Source organism: Macrotis lagotis, chromosome 8, assembly GCF_037893015.1.
Source record: "Macrotis lagotis isolate mMagLag1 chromosome 8, bilby.v1.9.chrom.fasta, whole genome shotgun sequence".
NCBI lineage: Eukaryota > Metazoa > Chordata > Mammalia > Peramelemorphia > Peramelidae > Macrotis > Macrotis lagotis.
Window position 1 is genome coordinate 160,905,006 of NC_133665.1, and position 22,328 is coordinate 160,927,333.

Below are 22,328 nucleotides of genomic sequence, written 5' to 3' on the forward strand. Positions count from 1 at the left end.
CCAAGGGAAATTGAGAGGCAGGAGCTGAGGACTGAGTGGAGGCAGGATGAATGTCCCCGATCTTTATCTAATGAGAAATAGGAGAGGAGAAAGAAGTGGTAGTTACAATATGTTTTAGAAATTTGCTTACATGAGTTGAGAAACATTGTTAGTGATTTCAAGTATTGTCACAGGGTATTTTAATTGCCAAATGAGCTCTGTGGACACTTAAATGCTAGCAAACAGCAACCTCAAGTTGGACCATTCAAGATGTTGAGAACCATAGGGAAGGTACGTCTAGGGAAGGAAATGACATCAGCAGTCATCATCCAAATGACATTATCTAGGTCTGTGCTTGACTGTTGTCAAGGAAGAAGCTTGTAATGTATGAATTACAGACACCTCGCCTTGGAGGTAGGTACGCTGCTGGGCGAGTGCAAAGATTTCTACAAACCAAGTAGACATTGTAATCTATGGAATTGTAATCATTGTAATTTATGGAAACTTTGTTAATTCTTGAGTTACATTTAAGCATTGTTCTACAGTTATTGTTCTTTCCCTGTGCTGTAAATTTTGTGTGGGTTGAAAGCTGTTAGGTCAAAAGAATCTTTCTTTTTCTCCAAATGTACTTGTGGGTAACATTTTTTTTCTGGTTATTAATTGACAATCTATGCTAAGTTGTTTTGTTATTCAGGCATTATTTTATTGTGAAATGTTGGATCATTAATTCTACCAAAAAAGATTAGAGATCATTGCTTTTTATTTTTAATATAAAGAACAGAATTCTGAAAAGGAAACTCTGCTTTTCTTCTGGAATGATGAAAATGGATGTTTCTTAGCCCCCCCCCCCACGCTATTGCTATATTCCTTTACAATCAATTATTCAAAAAGCATTGATTTAGGCACTGTGGATTTTAAAAAGAAAGACAAAAACACAAAAAGAGTTCCTGACTTGAGAAACTTATATTCTAATGGGGCAAACCATATTTCCAAAAAGAGCTACAAACAGGATCCATTTGAAATTGCAGAGAGGTAAGTCCAGAGTAGAAGCATCAAGGGGCAACAGGGACTGTGTGAACACCTCTTCCAGAAGGTATTTTTTGAGGTGTCTTGAAAGGAGCTCAGGAAACTTGGAGGTAGAACAAGAATTCCAGCAGTGAGATACAGCAAACACAAAGGCATGACTGTGAGAGGTATATAGCAAGAAAGCCACTGCCACTTTGGTTGTCTGTAGAGAATATGGAAGGGAGTAAAGTGTAAGAAGACCGGAAATATAGGAAGGAGCATGGTTGGGAAAAGCCTTAAATTCCAAACAGGTGACTTTATAGTTGATGCTGAAGGTAATAGGCAATCACTGGAATTTATTGAATAAAGGGATGGTTAAGAAATTATGGACTACTGGAGTGGCTAGGTGGTGCAGTAGATAGAGCACTGGCCCTGGAGTCTGGAAGACCTGAGTTCAAATTTGGACTGAGACACTTAATAATTACCCAGCTGTGTGGCCTTAGGCAAGCCACTTAACCCCATTGCCTTGCAAAAATTTTTTTTAAAACAACAAGAAAAAGAAATTATAGACTACTGTGGGGAGAATGGATTGAAGTAGAGACTTAGGCAGGAAGGATATTACAACAGTTTAAGCCAGAGTTGATGAATACCTGTTCTAGGGATATTGATTATGTTATTGGAGAAAAGGGAATGTATATCAAAGATATTGGGAAGATAGAAACTATGAATTTGGCAGCTGACTATCTGAGGTGAGAATGAAGAGTCAAGAAATAAGTTGAGTTTGCAAACTTGAGTGACTTGGAAATTGTGATACCCTCATCTACAATGGGGAAGTTCAGCAGGGCACAGAGCTTGGGAGCAAACAATTCTGTTTTAAACTGAAGAGTTAGAGATGCCTATGAGACATATCGCTCAAGATGTCCAAATGGCAGTTAGAGATGCAGTATTAAGAGAGTAGGGCTGAATTTATACATCTTGAATCATATGTATGAAGATGATAATTGAATCCATTAAAGCTGATGTAATTGATTGTCAAGGAAGATGATATAGAGTCAACTCTGTAATAATCTATGTTTCAAAAATGTATATTTCTTCTGTCACAATTGAACACTTTGAACATAATACAAATTTCAAGTTTGCTTCTATACTATTTTTGTGGAGACCTGGCATTGTTAACAACCTGCCCAACTTGATCATGTAACCAGGGGACAAATTCAACAATATCCTGAGGCTGAAGATATTACTCTTTGTTGTAGAATTTATGAATTTTGAAAATGATTTAACATGTATAAAACTATGATATTTTATTAGGTTCCTATCTTTCTGTGGATTATTGATGAGATTTTTGTGGTTTGGATCTTGGTTCTATTTTCTCCATAAACTCTGTGGTGTTTATTACATGATTTTGCTTAGCACAGTGCTTTTGGGTTATGTTATAGTGGAACCAATTGTATAGAAAAAGAACAGGATCCAGGATATACCTTAGGGAGAAACCTACAATTAGAAGTCATAAAAAAAAGATAAAAATCCATCAAAAGAGACAAGTCAGATAGAGACCTAAGAATGAGAAGCAAGACAAGAATAGTATGAATATCCAGAAAGGAGAAAGATCTAGAGAAGGGTAATCAGTACTGTTAGGTGCTACAGAGAGTTCAATTTCAATTGAATGTTTAGGTTGGAAACTACATTGAAAAGAGTTGACGAGAGTGAGAAGAGAGAAAGTGGAGGCACTGAATATAGATTTTTTCAAGGAGTTTAACAGAAAAGAAAGGAGAAAATATAGGACTACTACTATCAAGGATGGTAGGATCAAAGTGTTTTTTTTTACCTATTTGTTTGGTTCTTCTTTTATGTTTTAGGGGATGGGGATGGAAACATGAGCATGAGCAACTTTGAGTCAACTTGAGTCAATTGAAGTGACTGGCAAAGGAGAGTTCAAGACAATTTGGGGATTTCATTATGCTTTGAACATTGAAATATAATACATATCAATTTGATGATATGAAAGTCTTCAAGAAGATCTGGATCATGCAAAATTAAATATATAATCTAAATTAGTTTGGGGCCTTTTTCAATTTAGGAGAATGTGGCTTAGGTTCTAGCTGCATTTACTCTTGCTATCTTTGAGAATCTAGGAAATATAGTCTTGGAAAAAAAAAGTAGACCAAATCAGATCAGTTTCAAGTCCTTCATTTGACGAGTGACAGGAAATATTTCATCTTTCTGAGCCTTATTTGGTCCGTCAATACAATTTTACTGGGGCTGTAAGAATTGCAGATTCACTTGGGAGGGAGCTCAAAGGCTCCTATAACGCAACCCATAACTGACCAAGGATTTCTTGTACAATACTCCTGATGAAGGATCATCCAGCTTTGTCTGAAGACCTTTAGCGAAGGGGATCCACTACCTCCTGAGGCCATTCATTCTAATTTTTGGTTAGCATTTGGGAAGGTTTTCCTTACACGAAGCTTGTCTGTCCCTCTGCAGTCTCTACCCATGACTCTTAGTTTTGATTTCTGGAGCCAGAAGGATGAATCTCATTCCTCCTCTATAAGACAGCTCTTTAATTCTTGGATCATTGTCTTATCTCCCTTTTGGGTTTACCGTCTCCCATTCCTTCAGTGTTTACTCATGTAGCATGAGCTATTTTCCACTTACCCTGGTGGTTATTTTGACCCAGATATGTTCCTGCGTGCCAATGACCTTAAAAATGGTCCTCGGAACTTGGCATCAATTAACAAATATTTATCATACTTACTCTGCCAACTTGTGTTATGCACTGGACATTAATATACTGTAGATATAAACTGACCAAGTTTAGTATAGAGATCCAAGTACTCCCTTGTTCTGGCTATCATTCTAAGCTAAAATGTTAGAGTTCTCTTTTGGGAGTGTGAATTCACATGCATATCATATCACTCTGTTGAGTTTTAATGAATAAAAATATTTTCTATTCTTATTGAGATTTTTCACAAAACCCCCAGATTATTTAAATAGGAATATATCTAGCCTTACCTCCCCCATTCTATACTGGTAGTTGATTTTGTTTTAACCCAAGTATAGGAATTTATTTTTATCGTTATTATATTTTATTGTACTAGATTCAGCCTTATTGACTGTCAGCCCATAAACATCCAGACTACTGTTTAAGACATTAGTTGTTTCTTTCAACAACCTGCCCTCTTTTTAAATTTTATAATTATGTCATATCTGCCTTCATTAAACTCACTGGGAAAATATAGAAAAGAAAATGAGATAGTGATTATAAACCACCTTGTAAAATGTGAAGTACTTATCAAATGTCAGCTATGATTATTATTTTTAATATTAATAATAAGAGAATCCCTCAATTGTCATTGACATAAAATAGATAATAAGCTATATATGTAAACAAAGATACTGAATTGATTTGTTATTTTACAAGTCAAATCAAATAGAATTATTTTAGATGTAAAGACTATTTGAAAACCATTTGCTAGGATTTTATTTATAGCTTTTTGTTTTCTGAATCTTGGATGGAAACTGTAATGTTGTAGAAAATGTAAATTATGTCTCATTAAGTTTCCAACCTTACAATGATTTGAGTTTGGCAGTAAAATAGATTTCAAAAGAATTATGTAAGATTGCTTCCTTCAGCATTTTACTATCTCTCAGGCTTATCAAAGAATTCTAAATATTAGAGGAAGCTTATTATATATATATATATATATATATATATATATATATATATATATATATATGAAGTCTCATTTAAAGAAGTAGCTTGATAATCTTTAGCCTAATTCAAGATTCAGCTCAAAATATACTTCCAAGAAGCTTTCCATGATTTTCCCCAGTTTTAAATGTCCCAACTTCTCCTATTACTTTGCATTTATTTTGTACACATTTTGTATTTACTTGTGTGTGAGCATAGTTTATACTCTCCTAGCATAATGTAAACTCTTTGAGGGCAGGGATCATTGTTTTCCTCTAGTTTCCATATTCCCATTGCCTGCTTAACACTTGTTAGGTAGCTTGTTACCTATTTATGCTTGTTGACTGATTGAATGATTTATTGCCTTTAAATAGGAGTGTTTCTAAGTGGATTAGATATTTTTCCAAGCAATTTTGCGCCCATATCCAAGCATTTAAATATTTAAAATCTGTTAAGTAAGAGTTAAGTCCAGCTCTGTCATCCTGGGTTGTAATCTCCACCTGTCACATCTGACAAAACAAATAATTTGATCATTTTTTTATATGTAAGAAAATTTATGACTAATGAGAAAAATTAGTCTGGTGGCAATCCTCTTTTCTTCAGAATCTAAAATTAAATTTATTTTTTTTTATAGATGGGTTAAAACTCAGTTTCTAAAGCACTTATGCCATAGAAGTCAGTATAATTTATTGTGGCTAGACTTACATTTTATTCTGTTTCCCATTTTGTTGTATTGTTAGGATAACATTCTAAAGTCATAGTTATTTTGCTCCTAAAATGTATTGTATTATTGAACAAAGAGAATTAACTAAATATTAGTTTATGACCCAGTTTGACAATAAGATGTCAAAGAAATAAAATAATAATGATTTTACTTTTTTAGTATAATTGTCTATGTTCATTTATTATTATTATTAATATTATTTAGCATGGCAATTAGAATGCTAGGAGTCAGGAGCATCCTGCTTCTGACTTGAGATCACATGATCATGGGTCCATTTTCCAAGCCTCAGTTTCTTCATTTGTAAAATATAAATGATAATACCTCTTCTAACCTCAAAGGATTATTGTGAAGCTCAAAAGAGATAATGTGTATGTAAATTGATTTGGAATTCTTAAAAGGATATATAAAGTTTGTGGTTTTTGTCATTCTTGTAAGCATCCCACATAATAACCAGAACAAATTGCCCATGGTGGATACTCACAGCTATTCATTGTGAACAACAGGCACTTTAAGGGATTTTTATGATTTTAGGGTGAATGTCTAGATGAGATGTCTACTAAATGACTGCCTTTTGGCCATATGACTTGAAATTTAGCCTGCTCTGTTCCACGGATGTAGGAGAAAGTAGTAACACAAAATCATTAATTTTTTTACATAGTGATTGTTTTCACAATCTATTAAGTAGAATTGTGTTTTCATACAGTTGGACGTGAAAAAGTTAATGTTCAGGGCTCAGTTCCATCACTCCATCCATGAATTTAGACAGGTCACCTTAAACCTAGGAATTTTTAACCTGAAGTCATGGAGCTTTTTTTTAAAATAGTTTCATAACTGTACTTCAGTATAACTGGATTCTACTTGGTGTGGTTGTGTACACCTGTTATCCCTTCCTAATGAGGAATTGAATGTTGGATCAATTGAGTTCAGGAATTCACAGCTGCAGTAGACAATTTTTCCATTGAATCTGCACTTGCATGGTGAGCCTCCAAGACTGGGATGCTATTATCTACCCACTGAAGAATGAACTTACCTGGGTTGGAAGTAGCAAGTCAAATCTTTCAGGCTGATCAATAATAGAATCAGACCCAAGAATGGCCACTAAATTTCCAGCTTGGATGAGAGAAGGAGATTGTCTCAAAACAACAACCACAGCAACAACAGACATCTGAATCTGACTATACATACATATATAATACATACATACACATATATTTATATATGATGTTAATAACTATTAATGTACAATATATTTATATATCTATGTAATGTATTAATATATTTTAATGTTCTATATATAGCCAATTATACATATATTGTGTTTTCTTTGTATTCCTATGTATTTGTCTAATTCATTTAAAAATGTTACTGTTCAAATAGCTCCTTAGTTTTCATTAGACTGTTAAAAGTACCTGAGGCACAAAAAAAAGTAAATTCATGATTTAGATACTCTAAGCCTCAGTTTCCTCCTTTGTCAAATAGGGATAGCAATAACTATTCTATTCATTTCACACTTTTATGATGATCAAATGAAATGATCTATGAGGAAACTATTTTGTAAATTGTAAATATTTATTTGAACATTATTCCATCATTCTGAGTGTGTGTGCGTGGGGGGGTGGTGTTTAGACATTTTTCATCCCTTCCCCCTTCTTCACAAAGGAAAAGGAAATGGCCAAGGAATCCATCTCCATTATTCCTAGAACTCCCTTTTGTCTAGGTAGAAAATTGAAACATTATTTTTAAGAAAGAAATTAGAAATCATCTAGGATGTCAGAAAAATCATTAGATACCAATCAATTCCTAGTTGTAAATGATTTCGTGTTGCATAAGAATATTTGCTCAGTAACCATAGAACTCAAGCATAGAACTTGGCATGATTTTAGCAAGTAAAAACTCTCCATCATTATAAATGTTAATGTTGCTAGTGGAAAGTTGAAAGTGATAATGAGAAAAAATCTATTTTTAATAGCTATAACTTAATGAGAATCATATTTTCCTGCATGTGTTAATTTTGTTGATTTAGTAGCATATAAGTTAAATGAAAAAGCTCTGAATTAAACTAAAATATGTTGTTTTCTTTCCAAGATATTCTGGAGTGTGTACAATAATATTCCTCCTGTGACTAACCTGCCTCTAAGATGTAGTTATCATTTAATGAGGGGAGAGAGACGACCACTCTGGTAAGTAACTCTTGTATAATTTCAGGTTAAAAGTAGGAGGGAAACCACAGTGAAGCAAATAGATTTGTATTGACTTGGAATAAAACCATGACTCTCTACCACTTAAGTCTGAAAATAATTCTTTTTATGAGTTACTAGTGAAAGATAAACATGCCCACCTAGGTCGTCTAAGGTCTTTTGTCAATATGGTAGCTTTCAGCCTTTTCTCCTCAATATTTTGCTTCGTTGTCAATAAAATAATTATTTATATTAAACTCTTATGTATTAGAGTCTTGTTATTCTGTAAACTTGTTATTTTAATATCCTTACAATCTTGTTATTTTATTTTATGCATTTAAAAATATTATTCTGAGACTGAGTCTGTATTCCTCACCAGACTTCCAATGGTCCAATACAGAGAAAAGGTCAAGAAACCTTCTTTTTGATAGTTTGGGTTAGATATGATCCCTGGACTAAGGAACTTATAGTCTCTTGGAGAGACAAGGTAGAATATATGTTTTAAACTTTTAAAAAATAGACCTTATGTATGTTTGAAATATAGAATACTAATAGATTAGTAATGCTATATGAGAGAAGGAGCAATTAGGAATCATAGATTTAGAACTGGGAGGGGACCTTAAGGGATCATCAAGTACCCTTTTCCACCCTCATACCCTGTCATTTGAGAGATTAGAAAACTAAGAGCTGGAAAAGTTGCTCAAAATCACCAAAGTCAAGCCTCAAACACAGGTCCTTATACTTCAAACCTAGCAGTTCTCAATGTGCCTCCCCCCCTTCTTTTTATCTATTAAGACTTCCACACAGTCCCTTATTTTTTTCAATCTGTTGTCACCTTTGGGATCATATACCCAAACCCTGTAACCCCCATTGTCCTGAATGGTACCAGGGTTTTTCTTACTCTTAATTCATAAAGTATTTATTAAGAACCTATTAAGTTCATAGATGCTGGAAATCCAAAGGCAGAAGATTAGAATCTATGATCTTTTCTGTTTTTCTTTTCTTTCCATCTATTTCATGGTCCATTAATCTCTCTTTGTATTTAGAAATCCCTTTGCAGAATAATATTTTTTTTAGCACATAAAATAAAATGCATAGAATTACAAAAGAAAATAATTTGGGGGCTGCTAGGTGGTGCAGTGGATAGAGCACCAGCCCTGGAGTCAGGAGTACCTGAGTTCAAATCCGAGCTCAGACACTTAATAATTACCTAGCTGTGTGGACTTGGGCAAGCCACTTAACCCCATTTGCCTTGCAAAAAAATCCTAAAATAATAATAATAATTTTATTTAAATTCAATTATCAAACTATTAAAAAAATTATAGATCTGAATTTGAGAACCCTCTGACCTATTCCCATCAATTTCTCTTGCCCATGGAGAAAATGAAATAAAGGGAATCTTCAAGGGGAAGATTCTTTAATTTTGTTTTCTTTTCCAAGGCCATTAAAGTATGTTGTTATGTTTATTTTGGCTATTGTCCTGTCCTCTCCACTTAAGTCATACTTGATAACAACCTTGTTGAATTGGATATAGTCTTTTAAAATACAAATTTAAATAAAAAGAAATCTTGTAGAGTCTTTTAAAAAACAAAGCAAATATGACAAACTTGTGGTTTCATATGCAATCTTATTTGTGGTTCATTGGTTACTTGAATGTTTGATGACTATTAAGTTCATAATTAAAAAAAGGAAAATTTTAAAAGTCCTTCTTGGATGTTTCCTTTTGTTAGAAGGGCTGTGGTGAATACAAGAGAAGGGAATGGAGGGAGTAGTGGAGTATCCAGGCTGAAGAAATCACATATAGTTTGATGTGCACATGCACTCAATCATCAAAAAATATATGTGCATATAGACATATGTCCTTGTATGTACACTCATCTACCTTAGATATAGTCATTTAATCCATGCAAACACCTTTTTTCAATCTTTTTGTCTTCAAATTAGGGAAGAAGAAAGCAATGCAAAGGGTGGCGTGTGGAAAATGAAAGTCCCCAAGGAAAGCACGGTATGTGTACCAGAGCCTTTCTGGAAATGACTCAGCTGGACCTTTGTTTATTGTGTTAGCAGACAGGTCTGTGCTTTCCAGAGTAGGGTAGCTTAGTTGACTTTGAGTAGAATGTGATGATGAAAAACCCTGTGTTATTCTTTTAGCCCCTTCTCTGCCCTACTCTTCCACCTTGGGAAATCATTTCTCTTCCTCTATAAAGTAGCAATAGCAATGCTGACTTATGAAACAGCTTGCAAAACTCAAGGCTAGGCAGACTGGTATAAAAGGGAACTATTCCTAAGAAAATTATTTCTCTCATTCTTTTTTCAACTGGCAATATAAGATGGTTTTACTCCTGTGTTAGCCAAGATTATACTAAATTCCATCTTGACTATCACTGGAACATAAAGACCCTAAGCAGGACATTTATGAAATAGAGGATAGCTCCAAAGACTTTCAATAACTCCAAATAACTCTTTGGAATAACTTCAAAGAACACTTCTTTTACATAGTGATTACGTTTTCACAAGCCCCTTTAGAATAGAATTTGTTTTTTATTTAATTGAACATCAAAAAGTTAAAGTTCAGGTTTCAACTCTGTCACTCAGTCTATGACCTTCTTAGATAGATCATGTTAAGCTAAGGGACTCTTAACATGGGACAGTGAACTTTTTTTTTAACTTTTTGTAGTTTGATAATTATATTTCAGTATATACTTGATGTGGTAATGTCCAACTGTAATCTCTTTCTAATGGGGAAGTCTCAGTTGGTGGATTGCTTAATTTCAGTAGACTAGTTGCAGTAGACTAAGTTGATTAGGTATCTGCAATAAATTTAACTCTTATATGGTGACTCTCCAAGACTGGGGAGACACTAGGCTGCTTATGGATGCTTATAGGATATAAGGCAAGAACTATGACTATTTATGGGCTCTAGGATGATGTTGGACTTTGTCTCTGATGACTAGGACCCCCTTTCCTTCTTGTATCAAATAAGGTCAAGGTGACTCCTAGGAGATGTGAAGTTCTTTGCTGTGGTGGGGGCATTCAAAAGCATAGCCTTAGATATCTTCAATAGACTCCTTGAGAGTTAAAAAGAAGTATCTCCACATGGGCCTTCATTTATTATATTGGACGAAAATGAACATTAAAATGTTACCTTAAGACTTAGCAAACCAAAAACAGCCCTTGATAAGGGATAAAAGAAATAATACTACCCAGTCTCACCTTTCCATTGTTTCTTTCATGTGCGTGTGCTCAAAAGAACTGAAAACCCTCCAGGGACCCATATGTCTAAGTTGTATAGAACCAGATTTATTTGTTAAAGGTGCAAACTATTAGTCAAGATACATTCTTCCAAGTTTTGACTGTTACTTGGCATATGTATTAAAAAGAAAAAAAAGTTAGGGAAGCAAATAACAAACTACATAAGGCTTGGTAAGCAGAGAGAGAAAGAGGAGGGGGAGAAGGAGAAGAGAAAGAGGGGAAAGAGAAAGAATGGAGGAAGAGAAAGATTTATTTTTCAAGTTTCACTTTTTTATTTGCTCAAACTTATTTTTAGTTAGTTTTAAAAGAAACTGATATCAGCCTCATTTGAAAGGAATTTCTTAATTCCTTATCTTTATCCCAAAATATTCAAAAATGTTAAACATTCATATACAAAACCATAAGTTCATTTTTTTTATGATTTGTTTTTCAAAAGCACACATTGGCTTTAACAATATTAACAAATGCCCATTTTCTGATGCTTCCCCTTTTGACTTTTTACTTCTGTGGTTTCTTTGGATTATATTAATGTTGTTTACATTGTTGTTGCTACTATATCTATTGCTCTGACTTAGCTTTCTTTTCCCTTCAACAGCTTCCCGTATTTCCTCATAGTCTTGATATTTGCAATACCTATGATGTAGTAGTAGTATCCCTTTATGATCATAGTCCATTTTTCTGCCATTAACTAACTCAGATTATATGCTTTTGTTTTTTTGCTATTGTATGCAAGGCTGTTGTGATTTTTTTTTTGGTGGTCTGGATGGACTTTCCCTCTCTCCCTGCCCAATCCCTTCCATTCAATAGCATTCTTAGAGTTTGAATAATGACATTTTCATACTAAATTTTGAGTTAGAAGACACCACACTCATTAGATTGATTTCTATCACCCAGTTCACAGTTAACTGGGCCCATATTCAAACTTGATCCTCTGACCTCAGATCCACAATTATTCTGCTGACCCATGAATATAATCTTAATAGCAGAATCACTATGTTCCTTCTTTTTAGAGAGCCTTTTTAGTTGGCAACAGTCACCAACAGTAATGATTTTTGTTTTATAATTATACCAGTACCTTTTCTCCAAGTAGACAAGACCTTCCACAAATCTTAATTAACACATAGTAGCATTGCACTCAATTTCCCTTGAAGGCAACTGCAGCAGAAACTATGAAATCAAAAGGATAATTAATTTTCACTGATCTTAACTTCTCCATTCCTAATCAATAGTGCTGTGTAGAGTCACTACTGAAAGACACATTAGAAAAAGAGCAAAAGGTCTTTGAAAAAACTCCTTGGTAGTAAATAAAAGAGAATGAGAGTGACAGAGACCAAGGTGAAAAAAAGAGTTCATAAGCTACAGTGAAAACATAGGAGAAACTTGAGGAGTGAAAGAAAATAGACCTGGCAATGACATCATTCTGCTGAGATTCAGATTCAACCAGACAGATGCCAAGGTCTCAGTCCTTTCTGCCATAGGGGCATAGTTATGACATTATAACACCTATGTGTCAAGAAAGCTAGTGAAGGACTTCTAAGGTAGAATCACAAAGGTTTCTTTCAGTCCAGTGATCATTTATAAAATAAACTCTACTTTTATATTTGAAAGGATTTTGCCTATTTCAAAAATGGGCATGAAATCCTCTGCTTGGCATTTAAAACTCTTTCATAACCTAGCCCCACTTTTATCTTTCTAGTCTTCTTAAACATTCTTCCTTTCTGTGTACTCTGATCTAGCTTCATGGGGACTCTTGCTCTTCCTTCAAGATACTTCATTTCCTGACTCCATGTATTTTTGCATTAACTGTCTTCCTCCTTATCTCCAAAGCCTAACTTCCCTGGCTTTTCTCAAGACTCACCCCCAACCCCAAACCTAGACCTTTCCTCTGAAATTACTTTCCATTTACATTATATAAATCTTATAGTTATGATTGTTTGTACATTGACACTCCACACCCCCACCCATTAGAATGTGAGCTTCTTGAGAAGAGACACCATGGTTTTTCCCTTTCCTCAGCATTAACACACTGCCTAGAACTTAAGAAAACACTCAAAAAAATGTTTTTTAATGGTCTGAATGATTGAGTCTTCATTACTAAGAATTAAGCTCAATAGATTAACTTTGCAATTCAATGCAAAAAGTTCACTAGCTCACAGGAAAATTTTTAGCTTCCCTCCAACAATGACTTATTTACTGTGACATTTTGAAACTGTGACAGCTTTGACAAAGGACATAAAAACAATTAAACTAATTCTCTCTGTTCTTTTGGAGTCTTTTGTGCAGCTTAAATTTTTTTTTCACATTTTAACACATTGTCCAATGCAAGAAAATCCTTGCAGTTTCACAGACCTAAAATATGCAAGTTAATTTATTTCTATCTCAACAGTGTTTTGATACTTTTGAAATTAACCCAGAAATTAAGTTATTTGCAAACTTGAAAGATATATGTTTGTTTATTTAAGAAAGAATAGAAAAACTTATTACACACATTTATCTGTATATGTACATGTATGTACATACATATTTATATTTGTATAAATATATACACATTCTGGCTATTGCAAAGGGAATTTTAATCTCTCCTAATCTCTTATGAGTGTCATTGACTTTAAAAATTTTTTTAAAGTTATTCTGAACATTATCAATGCTTTTACTAGAAATGTATTTTCTTTAATCTTTCTGTCTCTTTGTCTCAGTTTACCACAGCTCATTATGATTTTTCCTGTTATAAAAGTGTCTGTTATATAATAACCTCCTCCAGCCTGTCCTGTCTACAGTTCTCCATACAGCTGCCAAAATAATCTCTCCAGTACACAGATCTAATCACATGATTCCCCGGCTCAGAAACATTCAGTATTGTTTTTCCTAAACAAAATAAAAACTCCTTAGCTTGGAATTCAAAGCTCTCACAACCTTTATTTCCCACTTCTACTTGAATTCAAATCAATTTTTCAATCAAGAAGCACATATATGATACCCACTATGTGTCAATCACTGTACTAGGCAATGGGTTTATATAGACAAAAATTAAATAGACTTTGTCTCAAATATCTTAACTTACTCAATATTCCCAGGTCTGTTTTTGCTTTCTCCCACCATTATACCTTTATATATCTAATCCCTGGAATCAACCCTTCCCTACATCTCTGCCTGTTGAAATACTGTTTTATTTCCTCAAAGGTTGGTTCAGTTCATCCAGCTTCATGAAGTGTTCCTTGGTACCACCTTCTAGACGTATTCCTTTTCTGTATTTCTCACACCACCCTGTTTGACTCCTCCACATTTAATCAAACCCAAACTTACGTTACAGTTATTTGTATAGATGTCTCCCTCTTACTGTGTCATCTCAATTATTGGCTCCCAAGGATAGTAACTACCTTTCTTCATCTTTGTATCCCTAGTGCCCTTGCCCAGTTTTGGAAAGGCATGCTTTTTGTTGAGTCATTAAATCTTTAAAGATTTTTGCCCATATGTTTTGGGGATGTCTGGATTTTCCAAATGAGCTTGAAAAACTGTTTCCTTACAAAAAAGCAATCACTGAGCTCCTGAACTTCACTGTCTGAAAATTTGTGTATGTATTTCTCTTCCATGTTAGCCCACAGTTTGGAAAGAGTTGTTGTTAGCAACTATCGGGGAACAGTTTACAGATTGTTCTACAGCAGGTAAAAACAAAAAAATCATGGCTCAAGCTGCATGTGCGTATATGTACCTAGTGCTTGGCTTTTGTGTTTGTTCCTTGGCAGAAGCTGTTGTTGGGCTTTATTTTTGTGGCTTTTTAATATGATGTTGTTTATAAGCTGTTTATTTTGTTACCATGTAGTTGACTTAGATATTTTTTGTGTGTGTAACCAGTGGTTTTTAGTACTATCTTTTTTTGTAGCCTACTGAAAGGTCAGAAGTGAAAAAAAATTTTTTTTTAGTCTTTTAACTCTTATGTGTCCAAATTCTGGTGCTTTCTTTAGACATTCTATTCCAGTCCATGGGCTGCCTCAGCAGTTGAACAGTTAAGTAAGATTTTAATCAATTTAGTGGTTGACTGTCCAAGTTTTTCCATAAAATATAATAAATATATCTCATCCTACACAAAAAGGAAAGAAATAGAAACTTAAGCAGTAAACATATGGAGAAACTCTGTCATATATCAAAGTATAAAAACATGACAGGTAAAATTTCTATGTGTATGTTTTAAAATCTAAAATATAACCCATGACAATTTGCTTCATTTTAATTATTTCCTATTTTTTAAAAAATAATTCAGTCATAGTATTTTCTCCACAATCACTAGGAAACAGAAAAAAATGTTATAATCCACTGAGCTATTAACCTAAACAAAGTGTTTTCATTTTTCTTGTCTCACTTCTTTTTGAATCAGGAAAGTGACAAATAAGGGTCAACTGTACCTCCTGAAGAGTGTGGGAAGGTAGACCCATTTGGTTTGGTCTTTAATGTTCCTTCTCCCTTTGCCCCTTTGCCCTCTTGTATTATTTGGGAGAAGCAAACTCTCATTTCCAAGCTATCACTGAAGCTGCAGAATGAGCAGGGCTCATGCTTAACTTCTATCTCTGTGCTGCTCTGCACAACCCTGATTGTTCCATGGGTGATGATAAACTCGGGGCCTTCTGAACCTTGCTAGCTCATTTAAAAAAAAGTTGAATGAATTTCCCAAAGTCCTGTAAAGTTATTGGTCCTTATTCAGGTAATGCCCCTCAAAGAAAGAGAACATGAACTTCATTTTGATTCTTCTTTGGGTATTTCATTCAGAGATATTTTGGGTAAGTATAAAATCAACAATTGTTTCCCTCTATTTCCAATTTGGCCTTTAAATAAAGTACACACTCTTGAAAATGTATTTTGCTAGATCTTGTGGATTTTACTGAGCATTCCCTCAAGGGGGACTAGAAACTACCCATAGGCAAGTTTTGGGTTTTTTTTAATGACTACAGCCAAATAAATGATTAAAGTCTTAATTTTATTAGTACACTTCAGCATTAGCAGGGAATAATAACAATAACAATAATAATAATAATAATAATAAAATTGACTAAATGTTGCTTAAAATATAACGTGTGTAATTACAAACATGGAAATCTCTTTGAGAGGCAATTTTTTGTATGAATTATTTCTGTTTCAAGTACTAAGAAAGATGAACTAAGTAAAAATAGCTAACCAAACTTGAGTAAAGAATATCTATGATTACACAACTCTCTTGAAATAATACACATTTAATAGGCTCATGTTCATGCTAGCTAATTCCATGTATGATTATTAGGTAGGTTTGCAGAATAGCCAGAAGTGCCCTTCCATATAATTTGCTTTTTACTTAATGTGTAATTTTTGGTGCCCACATATTAAATTCATGTAAGTGATGTGCTAGGCTAGTAAGATACAATTGATACAATTTACCTCTCACACACTCACACATAATCTTTCTCTCTCTCTCTCTCTCTCTCTCTCTCTATATATATATATATGTGTGTGTGTGTGTGTGTGTGTGTGAGTGTGTGTGTGTATGTGTGTATATATATGTATATACACATACATATAAATGTATACATACACACATACATGCATATTTATATGTGTGTATGCCCACAATGTCAGCCCATTATTTCTGTTTTTAATGAAATCAGAATAGTTTACATAAGCAATTGAAGTATTAATAAATTGGCTATCACATTAGGGGTGAATAGTCCTCTTTCCAAGAATTGTATTGTTAGATTTATTGGAAAGAGGATTATTCACCCCTAATGTGATAGCCAATTTATTAATACTTCAAGATTAAAAAAAATACTTTCTCTAAATAGAAGCTGTTAGAATAGCAGAATTTCAAAGCTGGAATCTCAGAGTTAGGATAAGGCTTCCTCAACTTTTTTGTATTACCCATGTACCTGTTTTCAGAGTCTTGTTTCCAAATGCATAAAATAAATTATATAGGATATATGCCTATGTAAATTATCAAATAAATCTATTCATAAAATCTAGGTTAAGAACCCCTGATCTAGTCCAATCTGCATTTAAAAAAAATTCTAAACACATATCATAAAATAGTAAATCTGGAATGGATTTTCAAGATTGAATCCCAACTTTCATTTTTTTTTTAAATGAATATACCTGAGGCTAGGGAAGTGAAGTGATCTTTCTTTGTCAGCACATTTTCTGGCATATAACAAATATTCAATAAAGACCTTTTTCCTTCCTCCTTTCCAAAGTCATATAGCTTCAGCCTGGGCTAAAGCTAGAATCTAGGTTTTCTAGCCATAAGCTCAGTTTTCTTCCTGCTTTACTAATTCTCCTTGCCCCCTTTTATTAGACTCAAATTATTTTTTCAAATAAAGCAATATAGTGAATCTTTAAAAAAATTTAAGAACAAAACTCATCCTGACTTAAATTGTGTCTGTTTATACAAATGAACTTATCTTCCAAATGAAAGCAAGAGAAACTTGCTAAAATTTGTAAAACAAATCAAGCAAGAACTATATGACTTCATTTTCTAAATTTGTTGATGTTTGTGTATTTCACTTTACTTTCTGAATGTTGTCTTGTGATTCTGTTTATAGCACAACTTATTTGTCTTACTGTAATGAATGTTACAAATATTTACTATGAGATATTATTTGAGGCTACTACCTTTGCATGAAAATATATTCCCAAAAGTTCCTTTGAACTCTAATATTTTGTTTGAATCTACAAAAATGGAAAAAGTAAACATAATAATTGCAATAACATCTCATCCAATGGTCATTGAATTAGCCCTTCAGTTATCCATAACACTGTCAAGTAAGCAAAAAATGTCCAAAGAGGATGTGGGTTCATAAATCTAGATCAGGAAGAGACTTGAAAGATCATCTAGTCAATTCCTGTTTCCCCATTTTTCAGGGAGATTATGACTGCTGAGGTCACACAGTAAGCATTAGGCATTTGGATTTGAACCCGAATCCCCTTGTATTAGCACTGGAAATGTCTTTGACCTTCTTTTAGGGACTATTCTAACTGGTTTGATTGCCTCCTTTTCCCAACTAACAACAGAAAAGAAATGCCAAGTTAAGCATGACTATGTGGGTAGAAGCTGTTATAAGCAAGTACAGGGACATCAGCAAGAAGGAACAGTTGATAGCCTAACAGTAAAGTGTCAGAAAAACTTAAAAGTTGGCACTAGAACTCAGAGCTTGGGGAGAAATAATTTATTGTGAAACAGATGTATTCCTATCTCCATAGCTCAAGAGTACATCATTATAGCAACTGCTGTCTGTAATGATGATCTGCAACCATCAAGAAATGATAAATGGGGTGGCTAGGTGGCGCAGTGGAGTCAGGAGTACCTGAGTTCAAATCCAGTCTCAGACACTTACTAATTACCTAGCTGTATGGCCTTGGGCAAGCCACTTAACCCCATTTGCCTTGTAAAAATCTTAAAAAAAAAGAGGTGATTAATTTCATTGTACTCTGTTTAAGGTGTCAGGGAAATATGTTCAAAATATTAGAAAATTTCTACTCCAAATGAAATAATAATAATAATTTGTAAAGCCTTGATGCTAAAAAACAATGTTTCAATTATTTGGAGCCCCAGAATCCACGAAAATGCTATTGAATTAAGTGCTGCTATAATTTTACTTGTTTGATAACTTTTTACTGATGTTCCATTTTTAAAATATAATTATTTTATGGCAAAATGCTATATTCTGAAGATCATTGTAGACTGACTCAAAAGATTAACTCATTTTCCCCTTGATCCTGTCTGTCCTCCATTCAGATGATGATGTAATAGGGGTTAGTGTGAGTGTCCGTGATCGAGAAGATGTTGTTCAAGTCTGGAATGTGAATGCCTCTTTAGCAAGTGAAGCAACAGTCTTAGAAAAGATCTATGAACTCTTGCCACACATATCTTTCAAAGCAGTATTTTATAAACGTAAGTACTTTGGGTCCACTTATCCCCTTCTGGATCATTCTGTAGATTACTTTTAAAAATAGAAAATATATTATTAAGTAGGGAACACAGAATCACTTGAAATTCCTGTGTTTAAAAAAATAGTTTCCATAATTCAGACCAGATTTTGTTCCTTTGTGACTGTGTGGGTCAAAAACAAAGATACTTCAAATATTTGCTATTTTTTTTTAAAAATTCAACCTAATCTATACCTATATCTATCTATCTATATGTGTATGTATGTATGTATGTATATATATATATATATACACACATATAAAGATTAGACTTAATTATGTTGTGTGTGTGTGATACTCAGGAATGATTGCATTAGATTCAAGACAAAAATGTTTGAAGATTATTATATGAGAAGATGAGAGCAGACCTTTAATTATTTCTTACATAAAGAAGAATTTAAAGTATATAACATCTGTATTATAAGGTAAGGTTAGTTCTAGATATAAAGATGATATTATATTATTCTGAAATGCTCATCACTCCTCCATTACTTATGATTATAAATACACAAACTGAAAATACACTTATTCACTTACAGTGGTAAAATGAATTGACCCAGAATTTCCATTTGAATTTGTATCCATTGCTTATGTTTACTTTTCAAATTGTTTTTCTTATAATGGAAACTGTTCTGCACATCCTATTAAACAAGTGTCTGCAAATGCTGGGTTATGGATTTAATGATAAATTGGAGACCAGAACTGCCCCTTATTTTATCCAGTGAGCATTCTGTAAGTGCCTACTGTGTATAAGACACACAGCATTTTAAGCTTTTTGAAATATTTTAAATGTTCCAACTACACAAACATTCATAAACACTTTCAGTTCTCCTACTTTTCTCCCAGTTCCACTGTCAAAAAGTGGGGGGTGGGGGCTTAAAGATGGGAAAGGATTCTTTGTGCTTTGAGATTGGCTAACTATGATCAAAGATATAGAATGGAGACTTCAGTGGAGATAAGAGGCATGGAATCAGACAATTCAGGTTCTAAAGAATAAGACTAGCTCATAGGTAGAGTTAAATACAATACTTTTGAGAACAGAGTTGTTTTTCTTAACGGAATAGGATGGATTATTCTTTTTTTTCGATTTAAATATTTTAATTTAGTTTTTTTCCAACTACATGCAATGATAGTTTTCACCAATTATTTTTTTTTGCAAGGCAATGGGGTTAAGTGGCTTGTCAAAGGCCACACAGCTAGGTAATTATTAAGTATCTGAAGCTGGATTTGAACTCAGGTCCTCCTGACTCCAGGGCCAGTGCTCTATCCTCTGCGCCACCTAGTCGCCCCTCACCAATTAATTTTTGAAAGGTTTTGAGTTTTATATTTTCTTCCTTTCTTCCCTCTACCCTTCCAGAAAGCAATATAGTATAGGTTCTACTTATGTAACCATGTTAAACATAGATCCATATTAATCATGTTGTAAAAGAATAATCAAATTGAAGTGGAAGAACAAACATTAAAGAGTAAAAAATGACATAATACATAAGACAATTTTAAAAAATTGAAGATAGTAAGCTTTTAATCTGCATTTAAATTCCACAGTTCCCTCTCTGGGTATGGATTGTATTTTCCATCACAAGTCTTTTAGAATTTTCTTTGATTATTGTACTGCTGAAATGATCATAGTTGATTATTACCCAATGTTGTTGGTGGTAATAATGTTCTTCTGGTTCTGCTCATTTCACTCAACATCAGTTGATGTAATTCTTTCCAGGTTTTTCTAAAGTCCCATCCCTCATGATTTCTTAAATAACAATAGTGTAACATTACATTCATATACCACAGTTTGTTCAACCATTCTCCAAGTGATGGGCATCCACAATTTTTTTTTCATCACAAAAAGAGCTGCTATGAATATTTTTGTACATGTGAATTTTTTACCCTTTTCTGTGATCTCTTTGGGATATAGACCTAGTAGTGATTTGCTGGATCAAAGGGTATTCACAATTTTATTGCCTTTTGAACATAATTCCAAATTGCTCTTCAGAAAGGGTAGATTAGTACACAACTCCTCCAGCAAGGCACTAGTGTCCCAGTTTACCCACATCCTCTCCAACGTTGATCATTTTCTTTTGTAGTCACATTGGCCATCTGATATATGTGAGGTGATGCTTCAGAATTGTTCTAATTTGCAATTGGGATGGACTATTCTTTCCCATCCATTTAAATATCACTACCTTGATTAAACTTTATAGTATGAAGAGATTGATACCATGGTCTAGAGAGTTACAAAGAGGTAAAGTGGATTTAGAATACTAATCTGGGAATCAGGAAACTTGAGCATTAGTCCAGACTCTGCTGTGTGACTGTGAACAAGTCATTTAACTTCCTTGGAATTCAGTTTCCTGTAGAAAGAGAATGTTGCATTGAATGACCTCTAAGATTCTTTTCAGTATTAAAATTCTTTGGTTCTATGTAGTATTCTAGTCAATCTGAATTAATTTAGAATCAGAGAAATTTAAATTTTCACATTCAATAAATAATTGGATCACAAATTGGTCAAAGTAGTTTTGGGGTTCCACATTAAGTGGTCTAATAAGATTGACCATGTGGCAGTGTGACTTGCTGCTTAGCAACCAAGTGTCATGCTAGTTGAAAAAAGTAAAAAATTGAGTTTATTTTTAGCTAATTTAATCAGACTGAATGGCCAAACTGAGTATAGATGCCACCAGAAATCCTGGCTAATGACAAGTGTCATTTCTGAGAGGGAAAATCATTTTAGTAGCATATATTAAATTAAAATATTTCAAATTATCCATATTTTAATTTAGATTAAATTATTATTGTTATTGTTGACTAAAACTCCAACAATGCTTCTGATTCTCTCCTAGATAGGCAGTCTTTGATCAGTAGAATTATATTCTGAGTACTGTAAAGTTGTTTTTGAAACAAGAAACTGCAAGAAATTTTGTTCCTGGAGTGATTTGACATTGACAAATAGATTCAGAGTGAACTAAATAGAGGGGGCCTACTTCATTAATATTGTTTGCAAAGATAGGCCTTTTGTTCTGGGTTCAAGAACTCAAGAATTGATAGATTCTGGGTGGCATGTCAGAAATTACAAACACAGAAGTGACCTAATACTTATTCAAGGAAGTCAATCATTCAGAATGATATATATATATATATATATATATATATATATATATATATATATGTATGTATGTATGTATATACATATGTATGTATGTATGCATATTTATGGCAAGATTTTGCTGTTAAGTTAGGCAATATGATACTTTTGTTTATAGGTATAAATCTGTTTTTTAGCCATGAAATTTATGTTAGGCAAAAATAATAGATTGTACTAGTCTTTTGAAGAGTGGATTGAGAAATGACTTCCTGTAAAGTAGGAGGAACATTTCTACCTTTCTATGCAATTTTACATGTCAGTCAATTAGCAAGCATTTATTAAGCACCAATTATATGATGGGTTCTGTATTAGGCATACTGTCTGTATTGCTTATGAATAATTTTCAACTAGAATATTTTTATATTCTATTAAATTAAATTAAAATTAGAAACCTTGACAGATCTAAGAAAAAGAAAGAAG

At 33.5% G+C, this 22,328-nt stretch overlaps 1 protein-coding gene across 5 annotated transcripts in view; it reads left to right on the plus strand.

Annotated features, from left to right (window-relative positions):
- EIF4E3 (eukaryotic translation initiation factor 4E family member 3) overlaps positions 1-22,328 on the plus strand; it is a 46,961-nt gene that overhangs the window by 21,042 nt on the left and 3,591 nt on the right. For 4 of the 5 annotated variants that reach the window (XM_074198722.1, XM_074198725.1, XM_074198723.1 and 1 more), the window contains exons 3-6: positions 7,488-7,582; positions 9,524-9,584; positions 14,427-14,493; positions 18,582-18,737. In XM_074198722.1, the coding sequence (XP_074054823.1) occupies positions 7,488-7,582; positions 9,524-9,584; positions 14,427-14,493; positions 18,582-18,737 (379 nt within the window). Of the gene's footprint in view, positions 1-7,487; positions 7,583-9,523; positions 9,585-14,426; positions 14,494-18,581; positions 21,864-22,328 lie in introns of those variants that run through there. The other variant, XM_074198720.1, reaches the window with a different exon arrangement.